This window comes from Eubalaena glacialis, chromosome 5 (genome assembly GCF_028564815.1).
Source record: "Eubalaena glacialis isolate mEubGla1 chromosome 5, mEubGla1.1.hap2.+ XY, whole genome shotgun sequence".
Classification (NCBI taxonomy): Eukaryota; Metazoa; Chordata; class Mammalia; order Artiodactyla; family Balaenidae; genus Eubalaena; species Eubalaena glacialis.
In genome coordinates, this window is record NC_083720.1 from 91,391,675 (window position 1) to 91,417,748 (window position 26,074).

Genomic DNA, 26,074 nt, shown 5'->3' on the forward strand with positions numbered 1-26,074 from the left:
CTCGAACCCGTGTCCCCTGCATTGGCAGGTGGATTCTTAACCACTGCGCCACCAGGGAAGCCCCAGTCAAACACTTTTTAAAGCTCCTTTTATGTCCGGGTCAATGGAAAATCGCTATGAGTGCACAGGGATGACTGACTGCCTTAGAAAATCATACTGATAGAATTATAGGGCCCCAAACAAGGGTGTTCATCTTTGTCCCACTGCAGCCTCTGCTCATCAGACAACATCTGTGGTATTGTGTTCAGTTTGGGTACCACCATTTAAATGTGACATTAGAAATGCAGAGTCAGGGCTAGTTACGGGGAAGAAAATCCTTCTCTCAATAGCACTTTTCACTTCTAAAATACGAAATAGTTCATGTTTCTTTATTATATGTATACTGTCTTTCTCCATTGCTAAAATGGGTGTTGGTCAAGTTAGGCTACAGGTTTGAGGGGTGGAGGAGAAGGGAAGGAAAAGGAGAGTATTTCTGGCATAAGACATGACATTCCCAAAGGCCTACACTGAAGAGAAAGCTTAGCAGTCCAGGAACTGAAATTTCTATGCAGCTGGAGTGTAGACAGTGAAAGAGATTGGTAATAGAATAGGCCAGCCAGGAAAGAGAAGGTCAGATCATCAAAGTCCTTGTGAGTCAGGACAAGAAGGGGCTGAGGGGAGAACGATGGGGGTGGGTAGAGAGGCCGGGGAGTAATGAGAAGCCATTGAAATGTTTAAAGAAGGGACCAAGTGTCTGTGACTACAGTTTGGAAAATGAACTTTAGTAGTATCAATTGAAATTGTCAAAACTGTCAATACTCAACTGTTTTGGACCCACACAGATGGCAGTTCCCTATGGTTCAATCTCATTAAAACCTTCCTAAAAGGAAGGATAACTAGAGACCAGGCAACTGTTAAATAGTGCAGGTAAAAAGATGAGGAGACACCACACAGTGATAGTGAGGCTATGGTTACTGAAGCCGAGAAGCTGGATGATAACATGTCAAGGCTATTACGGATGGGATGCTTTTGTAGGAAAAATAATTAACTAGATGACCTAAAATCTGGATTCAAGAGCTTGAAGGAACCTTAGGAAACATGACAACCAACTCTAACCACCCAACCCCACCCTATTTTTACAATCAGAAAAGTGATGTATTTTCACTCTTTCACTCAAAAAATTTATTATGAGTATATTCTGGGTGCCGGTCTGAGCACCATGAGTATAAGGATGCTTCAAGGAGCTTAAAACTTAGTATGTCCATCTGGAGGATGGCTACAAGCACAACAGAGAAGCAAGCTCCTTAGATCTCACTGCTAGTGGCAAATGAGGACCGAAACTCGTATTTTTTTCCTGACTCCTAGAGACAGAGGTCCTTTGCACTGTACTATGCTGCTCAGGATTCCTAAGCTTCACCTGAGATCGATAGCCCTCCTTACTGTGGTGGTCTCTGTGCTCCATGAGCGCAGGGCTTTCATGTTTATAAATCTGGTTTCCCCAGTATTGCCTGATCTATCACTCCCCTACCCCACCAATTTCTTCTTGCCTTCCTACATATCAAAAAATTCCACCTCCTTCATCCAAAGTAGTGGGAAAATCATATGATTCTACCGTAACATTGTAATTGAAAATTCACTTTATCTGAATATCCAAATTACCCTTATAATTTTGTCTCTGCATGCCCCAAAATTAAACACTGGGGTAAGGCGATAGCTAAGTTTAAGGCAGTCACCAATTTTTTCCAAGAACAGTTCTAGAGGGGGAAAAGTGAGAAAGAGAGGTCAAGGTGGGGGGGGGCGGTAAAGGAATCCAAATTCTTTCATTGACTTCTTTGCCTAAACCCAATTTATTTCTTCTTCCACTTTTTTTTTTTTACTCTATGTTTTTTCAAAGATAACTGGAGGCAGCTAACTTTATTTTATTTCTAACAGTTAGAAACTAGAAAGGAAATTTTGATGCACTCTGTCTTCAAAAAATTGTGCCTAAAAAACATTCTACTTCTAACCCTCAGATATTTTGCAATAGAAATATTATTCCTTATTTCCTTCTTATTCTTTCCTATTCTATTCCTAATTCTATTTCCTTATTCTTTCCTATTTCTTCTTCCTAATGACCTAGAGATTTTAGATCGGAATTGGAGTCTGTTGTAAGATACAATCTTTATAAACTAGGAACCAGAATAAGCAGGAGAACCTGAACTAAAATGGTCACTACTTCCCTCAGGTTAATAAATTTTCTTCTTTGTTGTTTTAATTTTTTTCAAATATGTAATTTATACATGAACGCATGATTGCATTTAGAAATTGAGCAGTTAAAAACATGCAAAAGTCTTCTCTCACCATCCTATTCCTAAAGGAAGTATTGTTATCTGTGTTAGCACTGTCACCAGTTTTGTCATGAAAAGTCAGGAGATAAATCTTGTTACCCTCATATATAATATTTTGACATATAATGACAAAATACACAATCAATCCTTTCCATATACATAATACCTAAGTAAACTCAGAACCAAGGAAATAAAAAAGATGTAAAGATCATTTATCTCAAAACAATAAAATAGTATATACTTAAGTTAAGAAATATGTAATAACAGCTGGATTAATGAAATGATAATCCAGGGTAAGAAACAGAGTTAAGAATTAATAACATCAACTCATCAGTTTTCATGTATGACGAGTTAAAATTATCATGAACAGCATAATCCATGAATTAATTTTTGGAACTTTTTTTTCTTTATTAAAGAATAAAGTTGAAAACAAGCTATTTTCATGCAAAGAATAGTACTAAATTAAAAGTAAACAGTCTAAACAGTCTATATCTGGATGTAAATACTAGCTTACTCTTTTTTTTCATACTGATTTTCCCACAGGAAGGAACAGATTAAAGGGTGGATTACTTCAAGCACTATAAAGGTCTCTAGACTGACCCCACTCTTCAAGGGAACTCTTTCAGAGGAATAATGCTATAAAGAACAGTGAATGCCCAAGAAAACCCACAACTGAGCCCTTCAGAGGGCCTTCATTCACCCGTCCCCATTGACTGCCCTGGCCTCTCTGAGGGAATTCAAAATAATTCACTGCCCACCATAATACTGAATTCACAACAGAGAGGAAAAAAGGTGATGGAGCTGCTTTGCATCTGTTTAATTTTTACAGAAATGTTAAGGGGGTTAATCTTCTACAAGTCCAGTCATGTGCTTTCACAAAGGGCCAAGAAAGGAGTCGCAAAGCCTGCCATGACTCAAAGGGAGGCTCTTTGTGTCTTCTTTTCTGCACTATGTCTGACAAAGAAGCTGCCTAAGTTCTTAGGCATTGGGCTCTTGCCTGAATTCTGAAGTCAGTGAAGCAACAATGATGTCATTGCTTCTGAAGAACACTGTTGGCTGAGATAATGAAGATCTCTTCACCCAAAGCATTATCATTTCTGTGGCACACATTTCCTAAACTTTCAAATACAAAAGTATCCTACGTGTTGGGAGGGGTGTCATATTTTTCTTTATCTTCTGCATTATTGAAAAGAAAGCATACTGAGACAAGTTTCCCTCTCGCCAAAACATATCTTTTTATGTTTAGCTAGTAGATACTATTGGACTAGAGTAGTTTACTCATACATTTAAAAGAGAAAAAAGATTATGCTTTTCACTGAGGGATAGGTATATGATTCAATTAATATTCTGATATTAAAAGTCCAATGGTTGTTAGGCAACTTAATCATTATATAAGTAAGATCCATTTCTCACCCTTTTAGTTCTCAATATATGTATACAAATGGCTTGGAAAAGCAAATCGACTTACCCAAAGAACATAAAAACACTTTGAAGACAGTTGTTTCCCCCCAGATTTTAAAATAATGGACCCCTTTGAAAATCCTTTACAAGATATGAAACCTCTCTGGGAGAGAAGGGACCACACAAATATGCACATAAATATAAAATTAAATTCAAGGAGTTTTTAGACCTCTTGATGTCCTTGCAGACTAAGAAACTCTGCTTTACAGAGTACAATTATGTAGAAAAAAATTTTGTCCAGCTGTTTTTGGAAGAATTTCTGTAGAACAATGACTTTCTTAAGAGACTGAGCATTTTCTCAAAGCATTTTCTACTTCCCTCCTCTGATCTGTCTTAATGGTAAGCTCTTCTTCAACCATATAAAATGCTAGTTATGAAAAAAGTAGATCTCCCTTAAAGTATTATAAATAAGAAACTTGAAGGAAGATAAAATTGTAGTCTTTATTCTCAAAAGAGATTGTTGGATGAGGTTAGATGAAAATAAGAGATGGATATGAATTAAAATAGGCCAACCATGTGTGCTAGAGGTTGAAGTTAATTATCTCCTTTAGTCCTCAGATATGAGACAAATATTATTATTCACCTTTCAGATCCTACGAAACCAAAGCAGAATTTACTCTCTTCTCAAAAAGATGGTCTAGTGTTTACCAGGTAAAGCTTAATAAAAAGACACATTCCATCATTCTAAAAGAAAGAGATATGCAGTCTCCCATATATAAGGACAAACAAGAAGGCAAAGTGGGAGAAAATGTGTATTTATGGAATTTAGAGTTCGGTAAAGTTCAAAGTAAAGAGTGTTAGTGGGGAGTGGGAGTCACTGATGAACAGCAAGAGAGAGAAAATAGATAAATAGGTTCCAGGTGCCCAAGGACAACGCTATAATGTTTATATTTTATCTAGTAAGGAACGGGGAATGACTTACAAGTTTTAGACTATATAATGATTTATAAGTATTTCAGTTCACAAAGGTCACTAAATTTTCAATCAAAAGCAGCAATCTCCAAAGCAAGATATCAGGACACTTACATTACAGAGATATGTAAAAATAGTTATTGGAATACAGAGAAAAAAACAGAACTTCTACCAAAGTTACCTTTGTTATGTTTTTTTATAATTTCTATCTCTGTGAATGTCCTATAATACGATACATATGTTCTATAATGTATAAATGATAGTGATACATTTGTGTGTATGTACACACACACACACACACACGGTGGTGTGGGCACATAATCCACAAAGTTTGGTAACATTGTATCTCTAAATGGCCTAGAGGGAGTTTAGAAATAGGAGAGTAGTTAGGGGACAGCTGCAGTATTCAAAACAAAACATGAGGTTCTGAACAAAAGTAGAAACAAAGGAGACTGAAGGGGCTATCTTGAGAGCTTTCTGGGTGTATAATTTGTGGGTCTTTCCTGCCAACTAGGTAAAGGATACGAAAGTCAGAGGGTTAACTGGGTGGATGCCAGAACCATTCACTAAGACTAACATCTAATAGGAGAATCAAGGAGCAGTTTAGGAATTGGTTGATGGTTAGAGACAAGTTCAGTGTTGGCCATGGTGAGTTAGAGGTCTTTGTGGGATATCCAAGTGCAGGTGGCTAAAAAGTGGTTGAATATACAGTCTTGGAGTTCAAGAGGAATGTGGACGATATACACCACCGTGTAATTCTCCCACAGATCACCAATGGTACAAAACGTGAGAAAAGAAGAGGACAAAAAACCTTAAGGAAGACTTGCATGAAAAGGATGGAAAGAAGAAAAATTATCAAGAAAGGAGGCTAAGAAATAAATCCAAGACTCCAGTCATGAAAGCCAAAGGGTGAGTCTAATGTCACAGAGAGGTAAGGTGAGTAAAAAGCAAAATGTAGCAGCATAGTTTATCACTAAAGAGTTTTGTTATTTATTCGGAAAATAAATGAAATAGCAGGAGCTGAAAACCAGATTCTAATAAATTAAGGAAATAATACATATCATAAGATGGTATATGGCAAAGTGTAAAAATGAACTTTTAAGAACTATGGAATTTCAGGGAAAAAAGAAAAATCACTTTCATTGAAAAATGACCCTTGAGCTGGATAATGAACACTAAATAGAGGTGACAAGAAGATACTCAAGAAACAGAAAAGAGTATAAGTTTACAGAAATAATAACAAACAAGGGATGCAATAAGGTAGTCTATCTAACTACATTAGATGTCTCTCCCCAATCTACGTCTAACCAGGCACAAAAATCTCGTTTTTTCCTTCTTACAAAGATGAACACGTGACATTACTTTTGAAGCACACTGTGTGGGAATATTTATAATTATTTCATGGTTAAAATTTTAAGATTTTTTTTGTATATTAATTAAAAACTAAGTAATGCATATAACAGAGAACCCTGATCTCTGCCCCGTCCCTGAATACTCTGCTCAGAGATTGAGTGGGGGTCAGGGATGGCATAAGGCATTCTGTTGTGCATGTTACTTAAAAATTTTTTAAGTTAAAAAACATAATGACTATAATGGTCACAAATAGCCTCACATGAAAGTGGCCCTATGAAAATGTTTTGCTCTGCTTCTTAAAATGCATTCCACTCCATCCACTCTTCCCTTTTCATGTTGGAGTAGACATATTGGATGCCCTCATCACCTGGATTTCTCCGGTAACTGCCAAGCTGCCTCCATCCTGTCACCCCTCTATTCTATACTCCATGTGGATAGAAGACACATCTTCTAAAATACATATCACAAAACTATATCACTTCTGTGAGTACACTGGGGGTTTGTTGTTGTTGTTGTTTTAATTTGTAAAATAAGGTCTTTGTAATCTGGCATTAACTGACCTTTCCTGAAACAAATATGAGAAAAGGATACAAACTATTGTTTTGGCAGTGGTAAGAAAGGACAGGGAAAGGTGTGAGAGAGATTATGAGTCGATTGCCCATCTTATGTAGGGCAGTACATCACCAACAGCATCTTAAGGTGGTCGAAATTTTCATGATGAAATAATGGTATCTGGAGAAGTTGTCCAAAGTACCTAAGGTCAAAGAGCTCATCGGCAGCAGAGCTACTGTCTGAATCCAGGTTTGTCAGGCTCCAAAACCCATACCAGAAAGATTTACGGATATTTGGTAAAGATGATACTGGACGCCATAAAAAAGAGTATCTCTTTTGAAACCATGTAGGATAAAACTGAATAGAGGGGAAATGCACTACTAAATTATCAGAAAAGAAAAGATACCCAAATAACTGATCAGAGATAGGAAGGGATAGGAAGGCTACAGAGAGTGTGACAGAAGCCAAGAGAACAGAAAACCTAAAGAAACAATATGCTACCAAACGTCATGAGAGGCCCAAGAGAATGAGCTCTAAGAAAAAAAAAATCTGTTGAAATGTTTAAGTGTCTTTCAGTATCTGGGGAAAACTATTTATGCAAAGTGCTGAGGTTGAGAGCCAAGCTGAGGGGGAGCTGGATAAGAGACTAAGCGATAAGAAGGGAGTTAAAGAAGATACATTCTTCACAGAAATTTGGCAACGATGGTGATGGAAAAAAATATCTACAAAGGGGCAAAAGGGCCCAAATTCCAGCCAAGTATTTATGAAGACAGAGGAGACCTATACCGTCCAACTGTACACTCTTTGCATCTCCCACTTAAAACCCATAAGCATCTTTATGGAAATTCATAAAGATGAAAAATGCCTTTAGAATGAGAAATGAAATGTGTGGCAGTTGCCATGGTGACTTAGTAAGCAAGCTCTACATCATAAATCTGGAGCACCCCACAATCTCTTCTGTGCTGTGCGTCTCCTTCCTGATTCCCATTCAACAACCACCCTCAGACACTCAGACTATGTAAGGAAGTCCCCTCAGACCATCAACAGGGGACTGCATCACATAGTCTGGGTTTGATAAACAGACATCTGAGGTGATAAGTGCTCTTTCTGGATTATCTTCCTTGGAATTTTCTCCTGGGAATTCCAAAGAAATTTTGACACTGTGGGTCTTACAGAGAATTTCATTTTTGACCTTCCTGACAAATGTCAGTTGAAAGCTCGTTTTGTTCAGTTTAAAAAGTACCTGCAAAACCTGCACTTTTTCATCAAATTAAGAGTGTGGAAAAACATTTTTAATAATTTTCCTTGGGCAAGATACTTAACATTTCTGAGTATCAGAATCAATCACTCATTCATTCAATCAATATTTATTGAAGATCTGCTCTGTGCTGGTCCTTGTGCTAGACCTTGAGTAAGCAATGTTGAGCAAACAAGAAAAATTGGGGTAATCCCACCTATTCTATGTCACAGAATTCTTGGGAGAATCAAATGAAATAAGGCACATGAAAGAATTTTGAAAACTATCAAGAAGATATATACCATGGTGCAAATCTTTGGCTTGGCTCTTTACATTTAAATTAATTTAAAATTAAGTAAAACAAAAAATTCAGTTCTTTAGTCGCACTAGTCACATCTCAAATGCTACATATGCCTAGTGGTTACCGTATTGGATAGCACTGCGGTAGAACATTTCCATCATCCAGAAAACTCTATAGGAGAGCAATTTCCTAGAAGCTGAAAGTAGAACACAAGAGTGAGAATTTGCATGACACCAAAGGGAGAAAAACAAAAGTGATGCTGTGATGAAAGCATATAACAAACCACATGTTCAAAGAAAGATAGCTGGTGGTTCTTATAATATTATAAAAGTACCACAAAGGGAAAGTGTAGTTACGATAAAAGAGTAGTAAGAGGTAACTTTCATTGAGTGTTTAGTACATGCCAGGAACTAAAATCAAGTGTTTTACAGATAAATCCAAAGACAACCCTTTGAAGTAAGTACTATTATTTTCTCTGCCTTGTTGATGGATGAGGAAACGGAGTCTCTGATAGGTTAAGTAACTTGATATAGGTCACAAAGGTACTCAATGGTAAGCCTCTGGGCTAAAACTATACTAAAGAAAAAAAAGAAATTTACCAAGGGGGGAAAGTGGGGTGGGGGGGGTGGGGGGGATGAACTGGGAGATTGGGATTGACATGTATACTCTAATATGTATAAAATAGATAACTAATAAGAACCTGCTGTATAAAATAAATAAATAAAATTCAAAAAGAAAAAAGAAAAAAAGATTTACCACATCAATAGCAGCGAAGACATTGACTCAATCAGCTTAAATTAGTCATTATGTAAAAAACAAACAAACAAAAATCCCTTGAGGTAACATGATTTATATTTGTGCCTTTTCTACTTTTAGTTATTAATAGTTATTAATAATAATATCATCATCATAGTATCACCACTATGTCTCTACCTGAATTTTTGTCTTGCTTCCTTAGGAATGTCTTCCTTTCTTCCCAGTCATTGCATCCAGGCATCCTTCACTATCTACCTGAAGTCCCTCAAACACTCCAGCCTTCACTGATATTTCTAAAGTCGCATAACATGCTTTCTAGATCAGTCACTATAAGACTAATTGTGTAACGGCTTAGTTTAGTTGTTATGTTTCTTTATCAATCTTTATGGAAGTACACCATACTCTATGGGAGAGCATACGTTAATACGTAAATAAATACGTTTATTTATAAACAAATAAAAATAATATATTTATATCAATAATACACTAGATGTTTGCCTAAAACTCATCATTAATAATTACACATTATGTCTTCATACTTTGTGAAGGCATAAGCTGTAGACACATTCCATCTCTGATAAATGTTTTAGTTTTCTTATGAACTAGCTGAAAAATGTGAGCTTTTTTTCCTTCTCTGTGAGATAGGAAATAGTAAAGATTGTTTAAAAGATACATGTTAGATAGTCTTGTAACAACAACAAAAAAAGTCACTGCTTAGATTTTTGGATTTCTTTAGTGTTCTAAAGACCCAGTTTGAAGATCTAATTTTAAAACTGGCTCAAGAGATCATATTCAAATGCTTGAGTCTGTTTTTACAGGATATCCTTGGCTAACTTTACTCTAAGAAATTTAACACAGTTGGACTGTATTCCTTTGGCTTTGAAATACCTTTCACAGGAATGGCCATTAACGTGGGGTTAGAGTATGTATGCAAAGGGGGTGGAACAGAGAATGTGTGTGATCCTATCTTAATGCAATATGTTCTTATATCAATCAAAATATGTTTTCTGAAATAATCACTTATATTTTGTCTCCATACCTAGAAATATAAGGGGTATTCTCAATAGATTAAACACTGAGCACCTAGTTTCCCATTCCCATTAGTTTTTCTAATGTCTATCGCATTTAAGTTGTCCTTTTTAAGCTTTAGTTACTGGAACTGGGGACCTAAGGTAAGGGCTGCCTTCATGACTGGTCTTATTAATTTTTCCTTTGTTATTGCCAAGAACTGAAGAAGACTAAAACAGATGACCTCCCGATTTGTACCGAAGGAGGATTGGACATGGTACCTCTTTCACTTTCAATACCATTATTCTATCTCTGGACCAAAAGTTAGAAAAATCTGCAAAAGTAAGTAAATGGGCTCCTGAGGACTATATTAATACTACTATTCTCTGATTTGCATAAAAATCACTTCTTGTTTTAACCATATCATAAATAAAATATCAAGATTCTATATTCCCAAAGAGAATAAATTTGATTTCTTCTTTTAATCACAAGTAAAATACTGTAAAATTTGGGATAAAATTCCATATTTGCAGATATTAATTGGAAAAAGAAAATAACAGTCAAGTAGGATTAAGACTCCAAATTTAGATATATAGACATTGGAAAACTGAAAATTCCCAGGTTCTTCTAGAGACTCAGGATGTCAAAACCATATCTGTGATCTGTTTTAGATTACAAATCATGAGGTAAGGTATACTTAAGTTATAAAGATAAAATTTATTTTTTCTGACATTAATTCCATTTTAACCCTGTTTTTCTGCTATTTTGCACTTGACATCTTATCATTCTTCACCCCAAATTACATGTGTACAATAAGAGGGGATACAATTCTAACAAGAGCCCTTTCAACAACCCCTTGATATATATGGTTTCTGCAACTACAACAATATGGAACTACAACAATGTGAATCCCAGAAATAGGTTGATTTGTGAAATGGGGATGATATTTGGAAAATATAATTATCTTCTCGGCCTTTGTGCATAAATGACTTGCTAATTATCCCCAAACTCTAGCTGGGAGGTTGGGAAGGGAAAGGAAAGAGGCTGTTGGACACTAGGATTGTTGCATCAAGAATATAAAGAGGGGGCTTCCCTGGTGGCGCAGTGGTTGAGAATCTGCCCGCCAATGCAGGGGACACGGGTTCGAGCCCTGGTCTGGGAAGATCCCACATGCCGCGGAGCAACTGGGCCCGTGAGCCACAACTACTGAGCCTGCGCGTCTGGAGCCTGTGCTCCGCAACAAGAGAGGCCGTGATAGTGAGAGGCCCGCGCACCGCGATGAAGAGTGGCCCCCGCTTGCCACAACTAGAGAAAGCCCTCGCACAGAAACGAAGACCCAACACAGCCATAAATAAATAAATAAATAAATAAATAAACCCCCCCCCCCAAAAAAAAGAATATAAAGAGACTCAATGTTCAACTTCTGGAGTTCAAATAAGATTTTTCAAAATAACAGAGATCTGTAGGCTAAAGGAGAAAGGATTTTCTAGATTCTCATAGTTCTCACATAACATATCAATGCTAGGCCTGGAGACCAGAATACAGAGGTTTTTTGTTTGTTTGTTCTTTATTTGTGTTTTCCTCCTATGAGAAAAAGTCCTGACCATTGTCAGTCTTAATCATGAGGCTGGAGTAGTGAGGAAAAAGCATTTAATTAGAGGAAGAAAAAGGCAGGCTTAGCCCTTTTGATCTTGGACTGCTTTTGGGATGAGGAGACAGTGATCCGGATTTCTTCCCAGTTCCCCTTCGAGGCAAAGTCTCAAGAGAAGGGACACGGTGCTAAAACATACAGATCTCTGAGGACCTCCAAGGGCCAAAGCCTGTTTTCCTGCTCTATTCTGGGGACTCTGGGAGGAGAACACTGCATTTGCTAGCACATCGATCCAGTTGCAGCCAAGGAAGCCATGAGTCCCCTTGGTTCCGGTGCTGTAAGAACAGCAGTATCTGAGCTTCCTGGGGAGCCTGTCTAAGAGGGTTGCTGAACCAGCATCAATGAGGTCCCACAACAGAAGCTGCAGGCAGATCACGTGGGCTGGGGAAATAGGAGCCCTAGCCAGAACTCAGGGTGGTCTGCTGCACCCATGAGAGCAGACTGGAGTCAAGCTGAGAAGGCCCAGCAGGGATGCCCAGCGAGGCCCACTCAGCCAGCCAAAGAAGCCCACATACCAGCTAACATACAAAACTTCCGTACAAAATCAAAATGTGATGCGTTTCACATTTAGGATATCTGGGCTTTTTTTTTCTTCTGTTTTTTTTTTTTTTTCTGTGAATATTTGTAAAGAATTAATATGTGCTACAAAGTCACCATTTCTATTAATAAAAGGAAGGTCCAGTTTCATAATTCCTACTACTGAAAGTAAATTCTTGGCTTCCCATTTCCTTAATTTGTATTCAGGATACAAAACTTGAGTAACTCAGATTATTTGAGTTGCTTTATCAAAGTTGTCATAAGGTCACAAAAGGAAGAAACGGAGACGAGTGACATGCTTGTGGATACTGTGAGTTGAAGTCCGAGTCTCATTATAACTGGGGCCATATAACTAGGAAAGATGAAAAGTCCAAAAAGGTTGGGATTTTACTTAAGGATAAAAATCTGGGTGGTTAATGTAATAGTGATTTTGTCCAACATCAAAGCTTATAGATCTCAACTCTATAAAAATAATCCCAATGTATACCATAAATGTTCATTAATAACTTGTAGAAGTCTGAGATAACAGGATGTTAGAATACGTCTTCCATAAATTTAAGAGGAAGAGAACAAGTGAGTGATAGTGTCTTTAAAATGCCCAGTGGAACTCAGATGATAACAACCCTATAACAACCCTATAACAACAAATGCCTCCACTGACTTTTCAAATGTTGGGTCATCACAGATGACAGAAGGATGTTGAAGAGAAAAAAACAACATATCTAACCTGATTAAATTAATTGTATCTCTTTTAAACATAAATAGGGAGGTGCATCTACTACACCTAGCAGTGATTTCCTTAGGACTTCCCTCTAGACTTGAAAGTCAAGCCCAGCATCACAGAAGGAGGAAGGACAACGTTTATTTGCATCAAATTGCTATATTGACTTTATCTACAAATGTCATCTGAAACTGGGAATGTAGAAACTTAAAAGTTGTTCTAATATTTTAATTTCTTGTTACTAAAAGGCTGTTCAGTGACATTTTATTAGTACGGAGCACAGGACATAAAAAGAATCTGCTTTTATCACTCATTTGTCTCACCAAAAGGGGCTTAGACATTGCTCTTATCCCTTTAGTACATGGGGTAAGTCCTGATAAAATGGAAAATGTGAAAACAAAACCTGCCAATGTGCTGAAACAGAGGACTGAATTTAGAATGCAAAACGTTTTAGTACCACACAGACTTTATTCTTAACATTTAAAGAGCACACAGAAATCTATAAAGCACACTGAAGAGAAATAAGCCTTGCGCATTGGCTTATACCCAGGTATTGCCTAAAAAATACTTAAAAACTGTCTTTTGGACAAGAATATACACAAAATCTTAGGATGCTTGGTATTACTAATCAGAGCTCTGAAATAATGAACAAAGATCTCAGCACAGAATCAAAGAACAAGTTAATGTGTAATGGCATATAAGTGGTTAAAATAGTTGTGAACGATGAGCAGAAAACAAAAAAATGGAAAAACAATTTGAATCAATGCCTCTTGTCAAAGATTTTTTTCCAGATATTTAGTAAGGTACTGTAAAGTGATCTAAGAATATGCTGTATATAACTACATATCTGCAGTAAACCTTATAGTATATATATTATATATTAAACTTAGGGAAATGGCTCCAATCATTCCTAAAATAAATCTTTCCATCATATACAAAGTCCCAAGTTCAAGAACTTCCATTAAGGATTTTTAAATTTACATATTTAGACCAGATAAATCACAGCTGAAAACTGGAATAAAATTTCTGGGGTCTAGAAAGAACAAAACCAAGTATTCAGCTCACCTGGCAGAATCATGCATTAAAGGAGCATTTATTTTGGTCTGAGTGTAGCCCTCACATTTTAATTCATAGTCCCCATAATCTAATCTCAAGCAATTTTCAAATAAAAATATTATTTCTGTGCTACACTTATTTCTTCCCATTGTCCCATTTCTCTATGTCATCTACCTGAAAGATTCCCCACATCGAGACAGAGATAAAAAGATCCTATAAAGAAAGAGAGGATTGAGAATAACACACCTGAATCCTCTGCAGGGATGCAAGGGCCCCTGCACACATAAACAAAAATTGTTTGCAGAATACCAAATGAAGATGATCAGAAGCAAATAGCATTGATCCTCATAAATAAATTTTACATTTGAAGTTAATGACTCATGGTTTAGCAGGAAAAAGAAAACAATGACAAATATAAATAAAATCTACTTTATAGAATATTATCTTCTTTGAAAATATCACTCATATTAGTCAGAAACAGAAATGCTGAAGCAAAAGATTACTTAACCTCCAGAAATATTCTTACACAAATAATCCTTACACAAATGCTTCCTACCCATTTACTAATGTGAAAGTTTATAAATTGTACATGTAAAGAAAATAAGTACAGGCTTTAAAATGGGTCTAAACAGGAATACCTGGCATGTGCAGAGTCAAAACATACTTAATATTTTACTAAAAACAGGGTCTATCCCTCATAAGCAAATGCAGTTGAAATGAATAAAACCAAACATTTAAAGTATATTTTGAGGGCTTCCCTGGTGGCTCAGTGGTTAAGAATTCACCTGCCAGTTCAGGGAACGCAGGTTCGAGCCCTGGTCTGGGAAGATCCCACATGGCGGCGGAGCAACTAAGCCCATGCACCACAACTACCGAGCCTGCGCTCTAGAGCCCGTGAGCCACAACTACTGAGCCCACGTGCTACAACTACCAAAGTCCACGCGCCTAGAGCCCGTGCTCCACAACAAGAGAAGCCACCGCAGTGAGAAACGCGCGCACCACAAGGAAGAGTAGCCCCCGCTCACCGCAACTAGAGAAAGCCCGCGCGCAACAACCCAACGCAGCCCTAAAAGAAAAAAAGCATATTTTGATAATAGGATATATTTTATATTCAGAAAGAGCAAATACATTTTAAATATTAACAACGATTTTTCTTGGTATGAACTGCTCTTTCATAAGTCAATAATTGATATAGTTACTTCTGAGAGGCAATCATTTAATTTAAAAATCAATATTTGGCCTATGTTACCTGAATTAGCTTCATACCCTAAGATAAATTAACTGCTTTCAATTTCACTCCAATCACACAGACACTATATCTGAAACCTTACAATTCTCTTTCTCCATTAATGCCACATCAATAACTAAATAGTAATCCAGCAACTCTGAATTCTCAATACCATTTGCGTATTTCCATATTCAATACCTTATTAGAAAAAATACGGAGTTACATTTTGTAACACTTTAATCCTGGTCTGTATAAACGCTCCTTTCATTGTACCTATTCATGAAGAAATAGAATAGGCCCAGGAAGACATGTTAATAAGGGGAATATTATCTTTCATGTTTCACATCTGAAAGCTCCTTTAATCTTCACTCTGCTTCCCGATTACTTTATATAATAATTCAATCTTCAACTGCCTTCTTTTGTCAATAATTATTATAAATACCTAGATGATAAAACATACAAAACCAACCTGAAAAGGAATTCCATAAATACGATCAGTATTTCCGCGTGAATCCAATGGGAGTAGCCTTGACAAATAGCTGAACTTTAGATTATATTATAAACTAATCTATGCTTCTGTGAAAAATTTATCATTTAACATCTACCTAAAAGAATGTTGTTTGCTATTGACAGACCTTAATGATTTAGTAATATTATGTGTCTTGCTTCATTTAATAAGAAAACATCTGCTAAAATTAATTTTTCACGTTTGATTTTTTTTTCTTTTGGTGGGTTACATTGTCCACCAATGTTTCTCTTTGCTTAGGGTATAAGTCATGAGAACTTCCAAATACAAAGGACTATAGCACCTACTCATGTGCCTACAGATCAAGGAAGGGCTCTGTGCCTAGGAAGTTCCTAGTGTCTCTAAAATAAGGAATAGTCTTCCCATTATTCTAGTTCTTGTTTCATAGTTTCATTCCCTGGCAACCAGGAGCAACTCCCAAATCATTTCTGACTTGTACATGTTTCCCACCTGGGACAAAGACACTCCTTCACAGCGCCATGACAACCACACCAGCAACACAAGCACTTGGGTTCATGCAGGAAAATGAAAATCCTGAAAGGAAGCCAGGAGATAAAGGCTTACTATTCCTTGTTTCCCACTGGTAGGAAGTAATTACAAAAATTACTTTAATACAAAGCTGCTGATGAATGAATAGTTTGTAATTTGCGGGGAGAAGCCTAAGGGCCCAGGGATTAAGAAAAAAATATGAAAAGCTGAATGATGTCATACAAGTACAGTCCCCCTCCCCCGCCAGAAAATAGACTGCCTAAAGCAAACTTCTTATTGATGACAATGGAGACATTCTTAAGAGATGATCAGAAGTACATTTTGTTTTTTATCTGAGTTTAGACTGATGACTGATTTAAACAGTGGAGGTGAACTTTATGACCCTTTGATAGTTTATTAGCCATGTCGTTACCAAATAAAATTTCAAATCAGTAAAATATAAAATAATTTTGTACAAACTAAAGATGCCAAAAATGAATGTGATCTCCATACTCCCAAAGCAGAAATCAGAAAAAGAAGTAAATTCAACTCTCCCCTAAGATGAAGTAGACAAATTTCTTTATCATAAGCATGCCAGGTTTATATTTGTTGTTAATGAAAAGGATGGTATTCTTTGCCAGAACCTGGCTGCGCTATGTGTTGTGAATACCTGCCAGTTCTGCACTGGAAGAGATTATTTATATTGCCAAATGTAAAACTGCTTTACGTGTTATTCTTAAAAGAGTAATTCTAGAGCAGAGTGCTCTATTTATGATTTTACAAGTTCAATATATTTTTAAACACTATTCATATTTTTCCTCATTTCAAAAACAATATAAATTCCTTAAGGGTCAAGGAAAGAAAATCTGTGCCATATTTGGGAATGGTTGAGGGTTTTTGTTGTTGTTGTTGTTGAATTGTACCATATAATATATTGTCTCAACAGGTTCAAAGCTGCGACTTTTATTGGAAAACTAGATAAATATTCTTAAAGATAAGGAATCAAAATACAGGTTTGCATTTAGTCAAGTGGAATAACTTAGGGCTCTTGAGTATGGTAGAAGCATAATTTTTGTCTTATTTTTACTTTGTTGTTTTTTTAAGGACATAATGTTTTCTCTCCTATAGTGATAGGTAGCAAACATCTTTCATGGGCTCCCAAACCTGTGCAGTGTTCATTTTCTGATTCTCACTGATACAGATTTTGGAATGAGAGAGTTGAAGGCAAGCAGAGACATTCTAAGCATCCATGAGCCAATATCTGCCACCTGACTCCCAAGATAACCTCTACGCATCCCTACTACAACAGGTATATAAAGACACTCATGCAATGACTCTGGGACATGATTATGAAAATACACTATGAGTTTTTTTAGTTCACTTACTATCCCAATGGATCCTTGAACATAATATATCCAAAAGTATAGCCACTTGTCATCCTTCATCAAGCCTATTTCTACTTCTCATTTGAAATACCTGAATTCTGGAAAGAGAATTCTCTAGTCTTCCAGATTAGGATTCTGAGTCATCCTTGATCTCTCTCTCTCTCTCCCCCCCATCTACTCTATCGAATAACCCCATCAGTTTTACTTCAATCTCAACCCAATTTGGCTCCTTCTCTCCTTCTCACTACTACTCACCTAGTTCAGGTAATAATTTGTTTTAATTTAGAACACTTGCAACAAATTACAGACCTCAAATGAATGGCAGTTCTGAGTTGATAAAATGACAAAGCAAGAAATGTGGCCAGGCAATCAGTGTGACAACTAGCAAAACATTGGGTTGGCCAAAAAGTTCATTTGGGTTTTTCCGTAAGATATTATAACAGCAGAGTATTTACTTACAGGGACCCTACTGATAGAAGTGCCTTGCTTATGATTAAAACTCCTCCTGACTTTCTGTTAGAGAAATTTATGAAGCCCATGGCCCTCAAATACATCTCTTTCTAACAAAGTCTTATGTATTTTATTCCTCTTCTTATAACTCATTCAAGAGAGACCTCATGTCTCCTAAAATAACATCCTATACTGATCCAGAAAAGCACTATTTTATATGGTACTACAGTTTTCATTTATAAATCAATATACCTTTCTAATCCTGGAATCTGTTTAATTTTACATTTTAGAATGATGGAAAAAATTATACAAATAAATTCTTAATTTTCACTTGGAAACTATTTAGGCCATGAAAAAGCTTGGCTCTCAGTCCTATAACCAAGAAGTTAAAAGAAGAATTTAAACTTTATAGTATGGTACTTCGAGTTCTAAATTTGAATCTCTATTTAAGGTAGGAGGATATTTACACTTTTAAAATATATAGTTACATTTTAAGACTCTCAAAAGGAGGTAAATTGATATCACCAGCAACTCAGTTCAATCAGAACTGTATAAATAAGAAAATTAAAATTGTTAAGCTCATACTAAGGTTTATCACAGAATATTCTAAGAGAACTGAATGGTTCTATTTTGGTTCCAGTTTTAAGATAACTGAGAGTTAACAAAGGAACCCATTTTGCTTTGACCCGTGACTGTTGAAAACCTTTCCAATATATATTACTCTAGGTTGTGACCTACTTCTACCATAAAGTAATCTTCTATTTGCAACTGAAAAACTCAAACAGTCTTCAGAGTCTGCATTCTTAAAATTTCCTCATATAATCTGAGTATATTGATACTGATGCTACTGGAATTTATATTTTTAATAATTTCCTAAAATAATGTCCCAAAATATCTTAATTACATCCAATTCTTTTAAACGTATATACCTTGACTCCTAACTTATTTCTCCTAATCTAGCATCTAAAAATGCAATAGGTATTACACATAATATTTCTTGCAATTTTCTGATTTCAAGAAAAAAAATAATCTCTCCTCCTCTATAAATATCAGACTATTGGAAAGTACCATGGGCTGATATTTATAGATACAGATATCTTCAGGGACTGAAATGGAGCAATAGGGTACAGTTTGGTGAAACTGTAGTGTGACAGATGGAGCAAACAGGATAAGAGTCATAGACACTAATCTGGTTTCCAGTCCTCCAAGACCATTCCATACACGTGGGCTATGGTTTTCTAAAATATGTTTGACTGTTGCCTCAAGAGATATTAGATATTGTTAATATATAACAACCAAGACTACAGAAAAAGTACTGTATCCTACTATCTATCCTTTGACATACCCAATATTCTGATTTAGAATAACATTTTTAAAACATGAAAATACTTATAAATGAGAATTAATGGTAATGTATTCACAACACGAGGGCAAGCAATGTCTAACTATTCAACTTTAACAAAACTCAACATGTAAATCTTTTGCAGAAGGTAATTAATATCAATAATTAATAACAACAGCTAACATTGATTAGGCAACTATTATTGCTGAGGGCTACATTCAGCAATCTGCATATATTAGTTCTAATACTTATTACAATTGCACTATATTTTTTTTAAATTTTTTTTTGCACGATATATTTTTGTTTTCTATTCACAGATAAAGAAACTGAGGTTGAAAAACATTAACTACTAATCTAACAACTTGATATTGTAGAGCTATTGCTCACACATGTCTATCTAACTGCAAAGTGTATCCTCTTTCTATTACACCACAGTGACCCTCTGGGATAGGCACACATTTCATAGTACTGCATCTATTAATACAGACCTGTTGTTTCAAACCAGAAATTTCTCAAAACACTGTCAGACCATGTTAATTTAAAATGTACTTTAAATTGTACTATTCCAATTAATATAACATATTAAGGGAAGCCGGTGGCTTCCCTTAAATCAGACTAATAACTAGGTAACAACTCTCAAAAGACATCATTAATCTAGAAGACAGATGGCTGCTAAATTAAGAAGATTATCTGTATCCCTGACATTTCCCTAGGGGAAATTTCCATTGCCTTCAATTCAGAAAGTTGGCCTGGCAAAAGAAAATACAGTTGACCCTTGAACCACAGGGGTTTGAACTGCCTTGGTCCACTTATATGTGGATTTTTTCTAAAGTAAATACTACAGTACTACATGATCCGCTGATTCTCGGTTAGCTGAATCCAGCATTGGTTGACTCTGCGGAGGTGGAAACTCTGATGCTGAGGACACGCATATACGGCGGGAAGACTATAAATAATACACGGATTTTCCAGTGCAAGGAGGATTGACACCCCAACCCCAACGTTGTTCAAGGGTCAACTGTACAGACTTTTTGAGATCTGGTTAAAAAAACATGGATTCCCATAGTTCCTTTCTTCTCCATAAAGGGAACTTCTATACCCAACTTATAAAAACATCTCTTTAATACAAAGTTACTTTCAGATCTCATTAAAACCAAAATAGAAAACTTTCATGTGCCATAATTCACTTGACTTTAGTGGTTCAGCCTACCTTAAAATAAAATTCGACAGAATCATTCAACTCATTGTCTCTTCCATATTGTAAAAAGTTTTGCAAAATAGACAAAGTCAGATAGCATTCTTATTTTCAAATGTATCTATCAGCTGGACTTAAAACAAAATATAATTCTTTGCCATGTCAATATATCTCATTTTAAAAGTTTTAAAGTAATATTAATAATGCATAATTTAGATACTTCTGGAAGACACAAATATTTTCAAATTTTAACACAAGCTAGAGAAAAGATCATTTTAATGTGAAAATTTAAAAGAAGTCATAAATAACAAATTGGGGGATACAATAATGCCCTGAAATAAAATAATACCTGTAACATATATTCCTCTTATGCATTTAAAAACAGGCAAGCCATATTTCATGATTTATAAACATAAACTTAGTTTGCTACCTCCACATTTTATATAAGAGCACATGACAGTCACATTCTCTTAATTGATGGGAGAGTTGACTTCAATATATCTTAGAATCACAGTTAATTATTATCAAAGATGCCTACCTCTGTAGTGGAAGTCTTGGGACATATCTATGGGAGCCCGTTCTACTGCTGATCTCTTGTAGACAACATGAATCCTTCCCTTTTCTTCCTCCATCTGCTTACCTCTTTCCAAGGGTTCAATGAAATACTCATCATTATCACCTTTTATCATTCCAGCCTAGAGAAAACATAAAATGTGTTAATGTTAAAAGAAATATCTATCGTCTTTAGCTCACAAGTAGGTTTTTAAATGGCAAGAATACAATTTTTGAAAACTAATGGGTTTTCTTTCCACTTTTGGTTATAAATGTAAAATGGTTAAGCTACGATAAATATCAATTATTCATATAAGACAGAAATTCATCTATGGTAGGAATAAAAAATTCATACAAGGTAGAATAAGAGCTTTATATAGGGTAAGAATAAGGAAATCATACCATCTATATATTTTATCAGACTAAAAGAAGTACATTTATATATTCTACTCAGTATCTTATCTCTAAAAAAATCTTCTGGGCACATAAATTCAAGAAACATCTCTGATTTCCCATAATAACCCATTGTGCAGCTTCTGTCCATGCATGTCAAGTATCCACATCTTCTGTAACTCATTTACATCTTCCTGCCATATCACTATGGTATGAGAGGAATGAGTTCCATGGGGCACTCACTACATCAAGTTATTTCTGTCCTTAGTTAGCCTAAGTTTCAGTGGAAACCCCACATTTCTAATATTTATTAATTTGAAGAACTAGCTCATATTTGTCCCATGTTAATCTAATTTCATGATTTTACATAATTTTTTCCTTCTCAAGTTTCATCCTTTTGCATGAAAAGTTTATCTTACATTCAATTACTTCCTTCCACCTCTCTAGTGTTTCTTTCTGACACGGTTTCATCTTTGGTTTATTTAGAAAACATCAGGACTATACTATTCAATACTATAGCTGAAGAGAAATGATGGTTTTGTCTGAAATTTATTCTTCCTTAAGTATCGAGTCCACATTACAGTCAAATAGTTATAGTTCCTATTCCTACTGTAAAGGTCATACACTAATATGGAGTATTAATTTGAACAGCAGTACATTTATTTGAAAACAAAGTTGAAGAAATAATGTGGTAGTGTGGAATTGTAATTATTTTGAAAATATTTATCAGATCTAAGTCATATTTTTCTTCTGAGGCCCTTATTCTATATTTTCAAATATGAGGTCACTGGCTCTTATGGACTATAGGCAAGGCTGGGGGGAATGGTTCCCACCCCTTCTACCCGTTGGTCTAATGGCTCCACCCCTCCATGTCAAGCAGCACAGACATGAAAGGTAGGTAAAACCTTGTCAAATAGCATTCGTTTTCAGCAAATATGCCTATGACTATGGCTTTTCTGTTGTAGTCAAATCTGTCACCCCTTTCCAATTCTGTTTCCTCCCACTAGATACGCTCTATCCCCTCCTTTGCCTGTGTAAGCCTCATAGAGAATTCTTAGAAGCTATGGTGTCTCCATATGCCATTTCTACATCCACCTAGATGTTGTGCTCATACAAACAGCCTTTGTATTTACACCTTGTCTTACAAGGAAAGATCACTACAGCTCTTTCACAGTGTTTAGTTTTTATCCTCTTGAACAAACTTCTAGCCTTCATTACAAAGAACATTGAGCTAGTGGGCATTCGGTAGCAATGCTGATCTTCCAGACACAACTCCAATACTTGGAGTTATTTTCTCATCTGATCAATTACTTTTCCCCTACTCTTGTACTACACAATGCAGTGTTTTCACAAGTGGCCTGATTAGATCTTTACCCTTCAGAGTTGTTCCTCCTGTCAATGGATTCATCTCCTCTACAATACAACTTCCAACATCTTTCTCATGCTTTTCAATTGTCATTTAAATCTCTTTAGCATTAGTGTCATATTCTTAAATCTCGTTTTACCAGTAATTTCAACATCACTTTTTTGCCTTGCTCAGGCATGGATGGGTTAATAATGTTCATAAAACAGATTCAAGCTAAGCACAAACACAGTAAACATATAACAAGTTAACTGTACCACGCCTAAGGCTGAAATGTCCAGCCTCATTACTAACGCCATCTGCTGGTGGGAGGCAGTGTTAACTGGCTTTGTCATGGAAACACAGGTCTGTTGATGTATACCTAAGTTTACAGATTGAAGTTTATCAGTATTCATCTTCATTGCAGTCTTTTCTTTGCCCCAGATCCATTCAGTCACAGTGTTCTGTAAAGTCTCTTACATTCTTTTCCCATCTTTCTATTTCCACTGCCACATCCTTAGTTACAGACCTCATCATTGCTTATTTGGATTACAGAAATTGCCTCCTATTGTGAGACTTTCCATAGATCGTAATGATTCTCCCAGATGAGTGCCTAATCCTGGGTGGAAACAGGGTCACTGAAGCAGCCAGCAATCTCTGAACAATGGGCAATGGTTACTGAGGACACTTGAAAGTCATGGGGAAAAGCAGTAAGGATTAACCCACATGCCATTAAAAAACATTTCTACATACCTTCCATTGCAAACACTCAAATCTCAGGGCCCATGATGTTACTTCTCCACTAGATCACAGGTAAAATTTAACACAGCTAACCCTCCCCCTTAGAAGGCAATTGAAAGTCTAAACCAGGTTGGGGCAATATCAATGGAAAGGCAAAAGCTGGGTCGCATGACCACCAATAATTCCATGAACAGGAAATCTGAGAGCCTACCCTTTCATTCATCAATTTAAGCAAAGTTTAATGGAAAAAAAAAACCTTATCTAAAGCACTGTACTAGATACCATAGTAAAATTAAAAATTCTCAAAGACATGGTTCATTTACCCTTCAGTTGAGGGCAATCTAGTCAAATAAATAAAATATATGCCTAAAGGTATTCAGTGAGGTATGTTATGAAAAGTCTAGAAAGTAAGTGAGATGGCAGTTGAAAGTCAAATCAAGTGAGATTCTTTTCCCAAGCCTGCTACACAAGCAAACTGTCAATAGGAGCTGTTGATTCTCCATCTAAAATTATCTAAAATCTATTTCAACTGAAATCTCCCTAGTGCCCATGGGAATTTCACTTTGGCCACTGATGTTGTTCACACTGTCTCACATTTTCACATAGCATAGCAGCCAAAATTGCTTTTTCAAATTATCGTATTATTTTAGGCAAACTAGAATGTGGTGACAAATGGACTGACTATGTAATGGCTCAAAACATCAGGTGCTCCTTTCTTGCTCATATAAAAGCTCAGAACAGTTCTAGGTCAGCCGGGAGGGGGCTCCGCTCCACACAGCCATGCAGGGGTCGAGGCAGATGGTGGCTCAGCCATTTCAATACAAGCTGCCCAGTCAGAAAGGGAAACAGCAGGAGGAAGCACCCATGGGAGATTTTTATGAGCTGGCCCTGGTACTCACCACTACCACTTACTTCCATGGGTAGTATACAGTCACATGGCTGGCTCACAGCCAACTGCAAAGAGTGTCAGGAAATGGAATCTGGCTGTATGCCCAGCGAGAAAAGACAAACGTTTTTTGATGAGCAGATGGCAATCTCAACCTCAAATAAGATCATGTCACTCCTTTGCTGGAAACACTTCAGTTGTTTCTCATTGCACCTAAAACCACACTCCTCACCATGGCTTTCAAGGCCTGCATCATCCAGCCCTGCCTAGGAACCCCAAGCACTGCCACTCTCCCATACTGACTCTGCCCCAGCCTTTGGGGCCTTTGTTCAGTGTTGTTTTTCTTTTGATATTCCCAAGCTCTTTATAGCCTCAGGTTTTTGCAATGCTGTTGGTTCTACTTAGAAGGCTCCTCTCCTACCATTCCACACTTCCCTTAGCTGGCTATTTTTTATTCACCAGGTCTCAGCTTAAATGTTGCTTCCTTAGAAATGATTTTCTGACTTCCTCACCCCCATGTAGATTAAGTACCCCTGTCGAAATTAGGATCCATCTTAGCCGTTCATTCTGACTCAGAGCAATGTGTTTTCTCTCACGGCCCTTAACACACATGCCAGGTTGTTTTACCTAAATGTTAACTTTATGATTCTCTGTCTCCCCTGTGGCAGTGTCAGCTCCTGGGGCAGACTTGTAACTCTTAATTCACCTTTGTCTCCTTCAGCACCAGCACAATGGCTGCACAAAATATGTCTTCAATACATTTTTTGATGAAAAATGACATAAATGAATGGTAAAAGGGAGGGGATGAAGAACTTTTAGAGACTTATGGTGGTCTTCAAAAGGTGGAAGGATTGCCGTACTGGCGATGTGAGAGGAGGCATTAGAAGCGAGACAGCTCAGGCTTGAGCAAAGCTTATGAAGTGCGAAAGCCCAAGACATGCTTGAGGGCAGTGGGTAACCCGTTGATTCAGAGCAGAGTCTGTGCAGGGCAGTTCTGGGAAACAAGGTTATGGAGGCCTTGTGTCACCTCGTGTCTGAATTTTAATTTGTCGAATGGAGAACAACAACTAAGGTTGATCAGACGGACTAAAACGAAGTGGTGTTTAAAGATTTGTCTGACGATTAAGTTCCAGATGGAAGAAAGAACTAGGAAACAAGCAAGCACGGGGCTAAAATCAAAGTTCAGGTGGCACAAGTGGCAATGTGAACAGAAAAGGGGAAAGAGAAAGGAAAAAGGAATGAATTCAAGAGTGAGAACAGGAAAAAATAAATACTTGGTCGCCTGTTAAAATGTAAACTCCTCTGCTCAAAACCTTCCAAGGGCGCCCCTTCCGCGCAGATTAATAGTCAAAGTTCTTAGGACGGCCACTCTCAACACCACCACCTCCTGGGCCTCATCTCTTTACTCTTGCCCTTGCTGGTTCCACTTTAGCCACAGTGGACTCCTTGGTGATCCCTGACACCCCAGGCACGTGCCCTCATTAAGACCTTTGCACTGGAAAGGCACTTTCCACTTGCACTTTCCTTTCCTGGAATCTTCTTCCCCCAGAATTCCACATGCCTAACTCTTTCACCTCCTTTAGTCCTTGACTAAGTGAAGCACACCCTGATCACCCACCTGCTTCCCCCACCCAGCACCCCAAGCCCTCTTACCCTGCTCATCTTTTCCATTACACTCACTGCTTCTAACATACTAAATAACCTAATCATTTATC

At 36.8% G+C, this 26,074-nt stretch overlaps 1 protein-coding gene across 1 annotated transcript in view; it reads right to left on the reverse strand.

Moving 5' to 3' along the window:
* Window positions 1-26,074, reverse strand: part of ADAMTS3 (ADAM metallopeptidase with thrombospondin type 1 motif 3) — a 288,657-nt gene that overhangs the window by 129,245 nt on the left and 133,338 nt on the right. Inside the window, exon 4 of the mRNA XM_061191451.1 lies at window positions 20,984-21,140. Within this exon, the coding sequence (XP_061047434.1) occupies window positions 20,984-21,140 (157 nt within the window). The remainder of the gene's footprint in view (window positions 1-20,983; window positions 21,141-26,074) is intronic.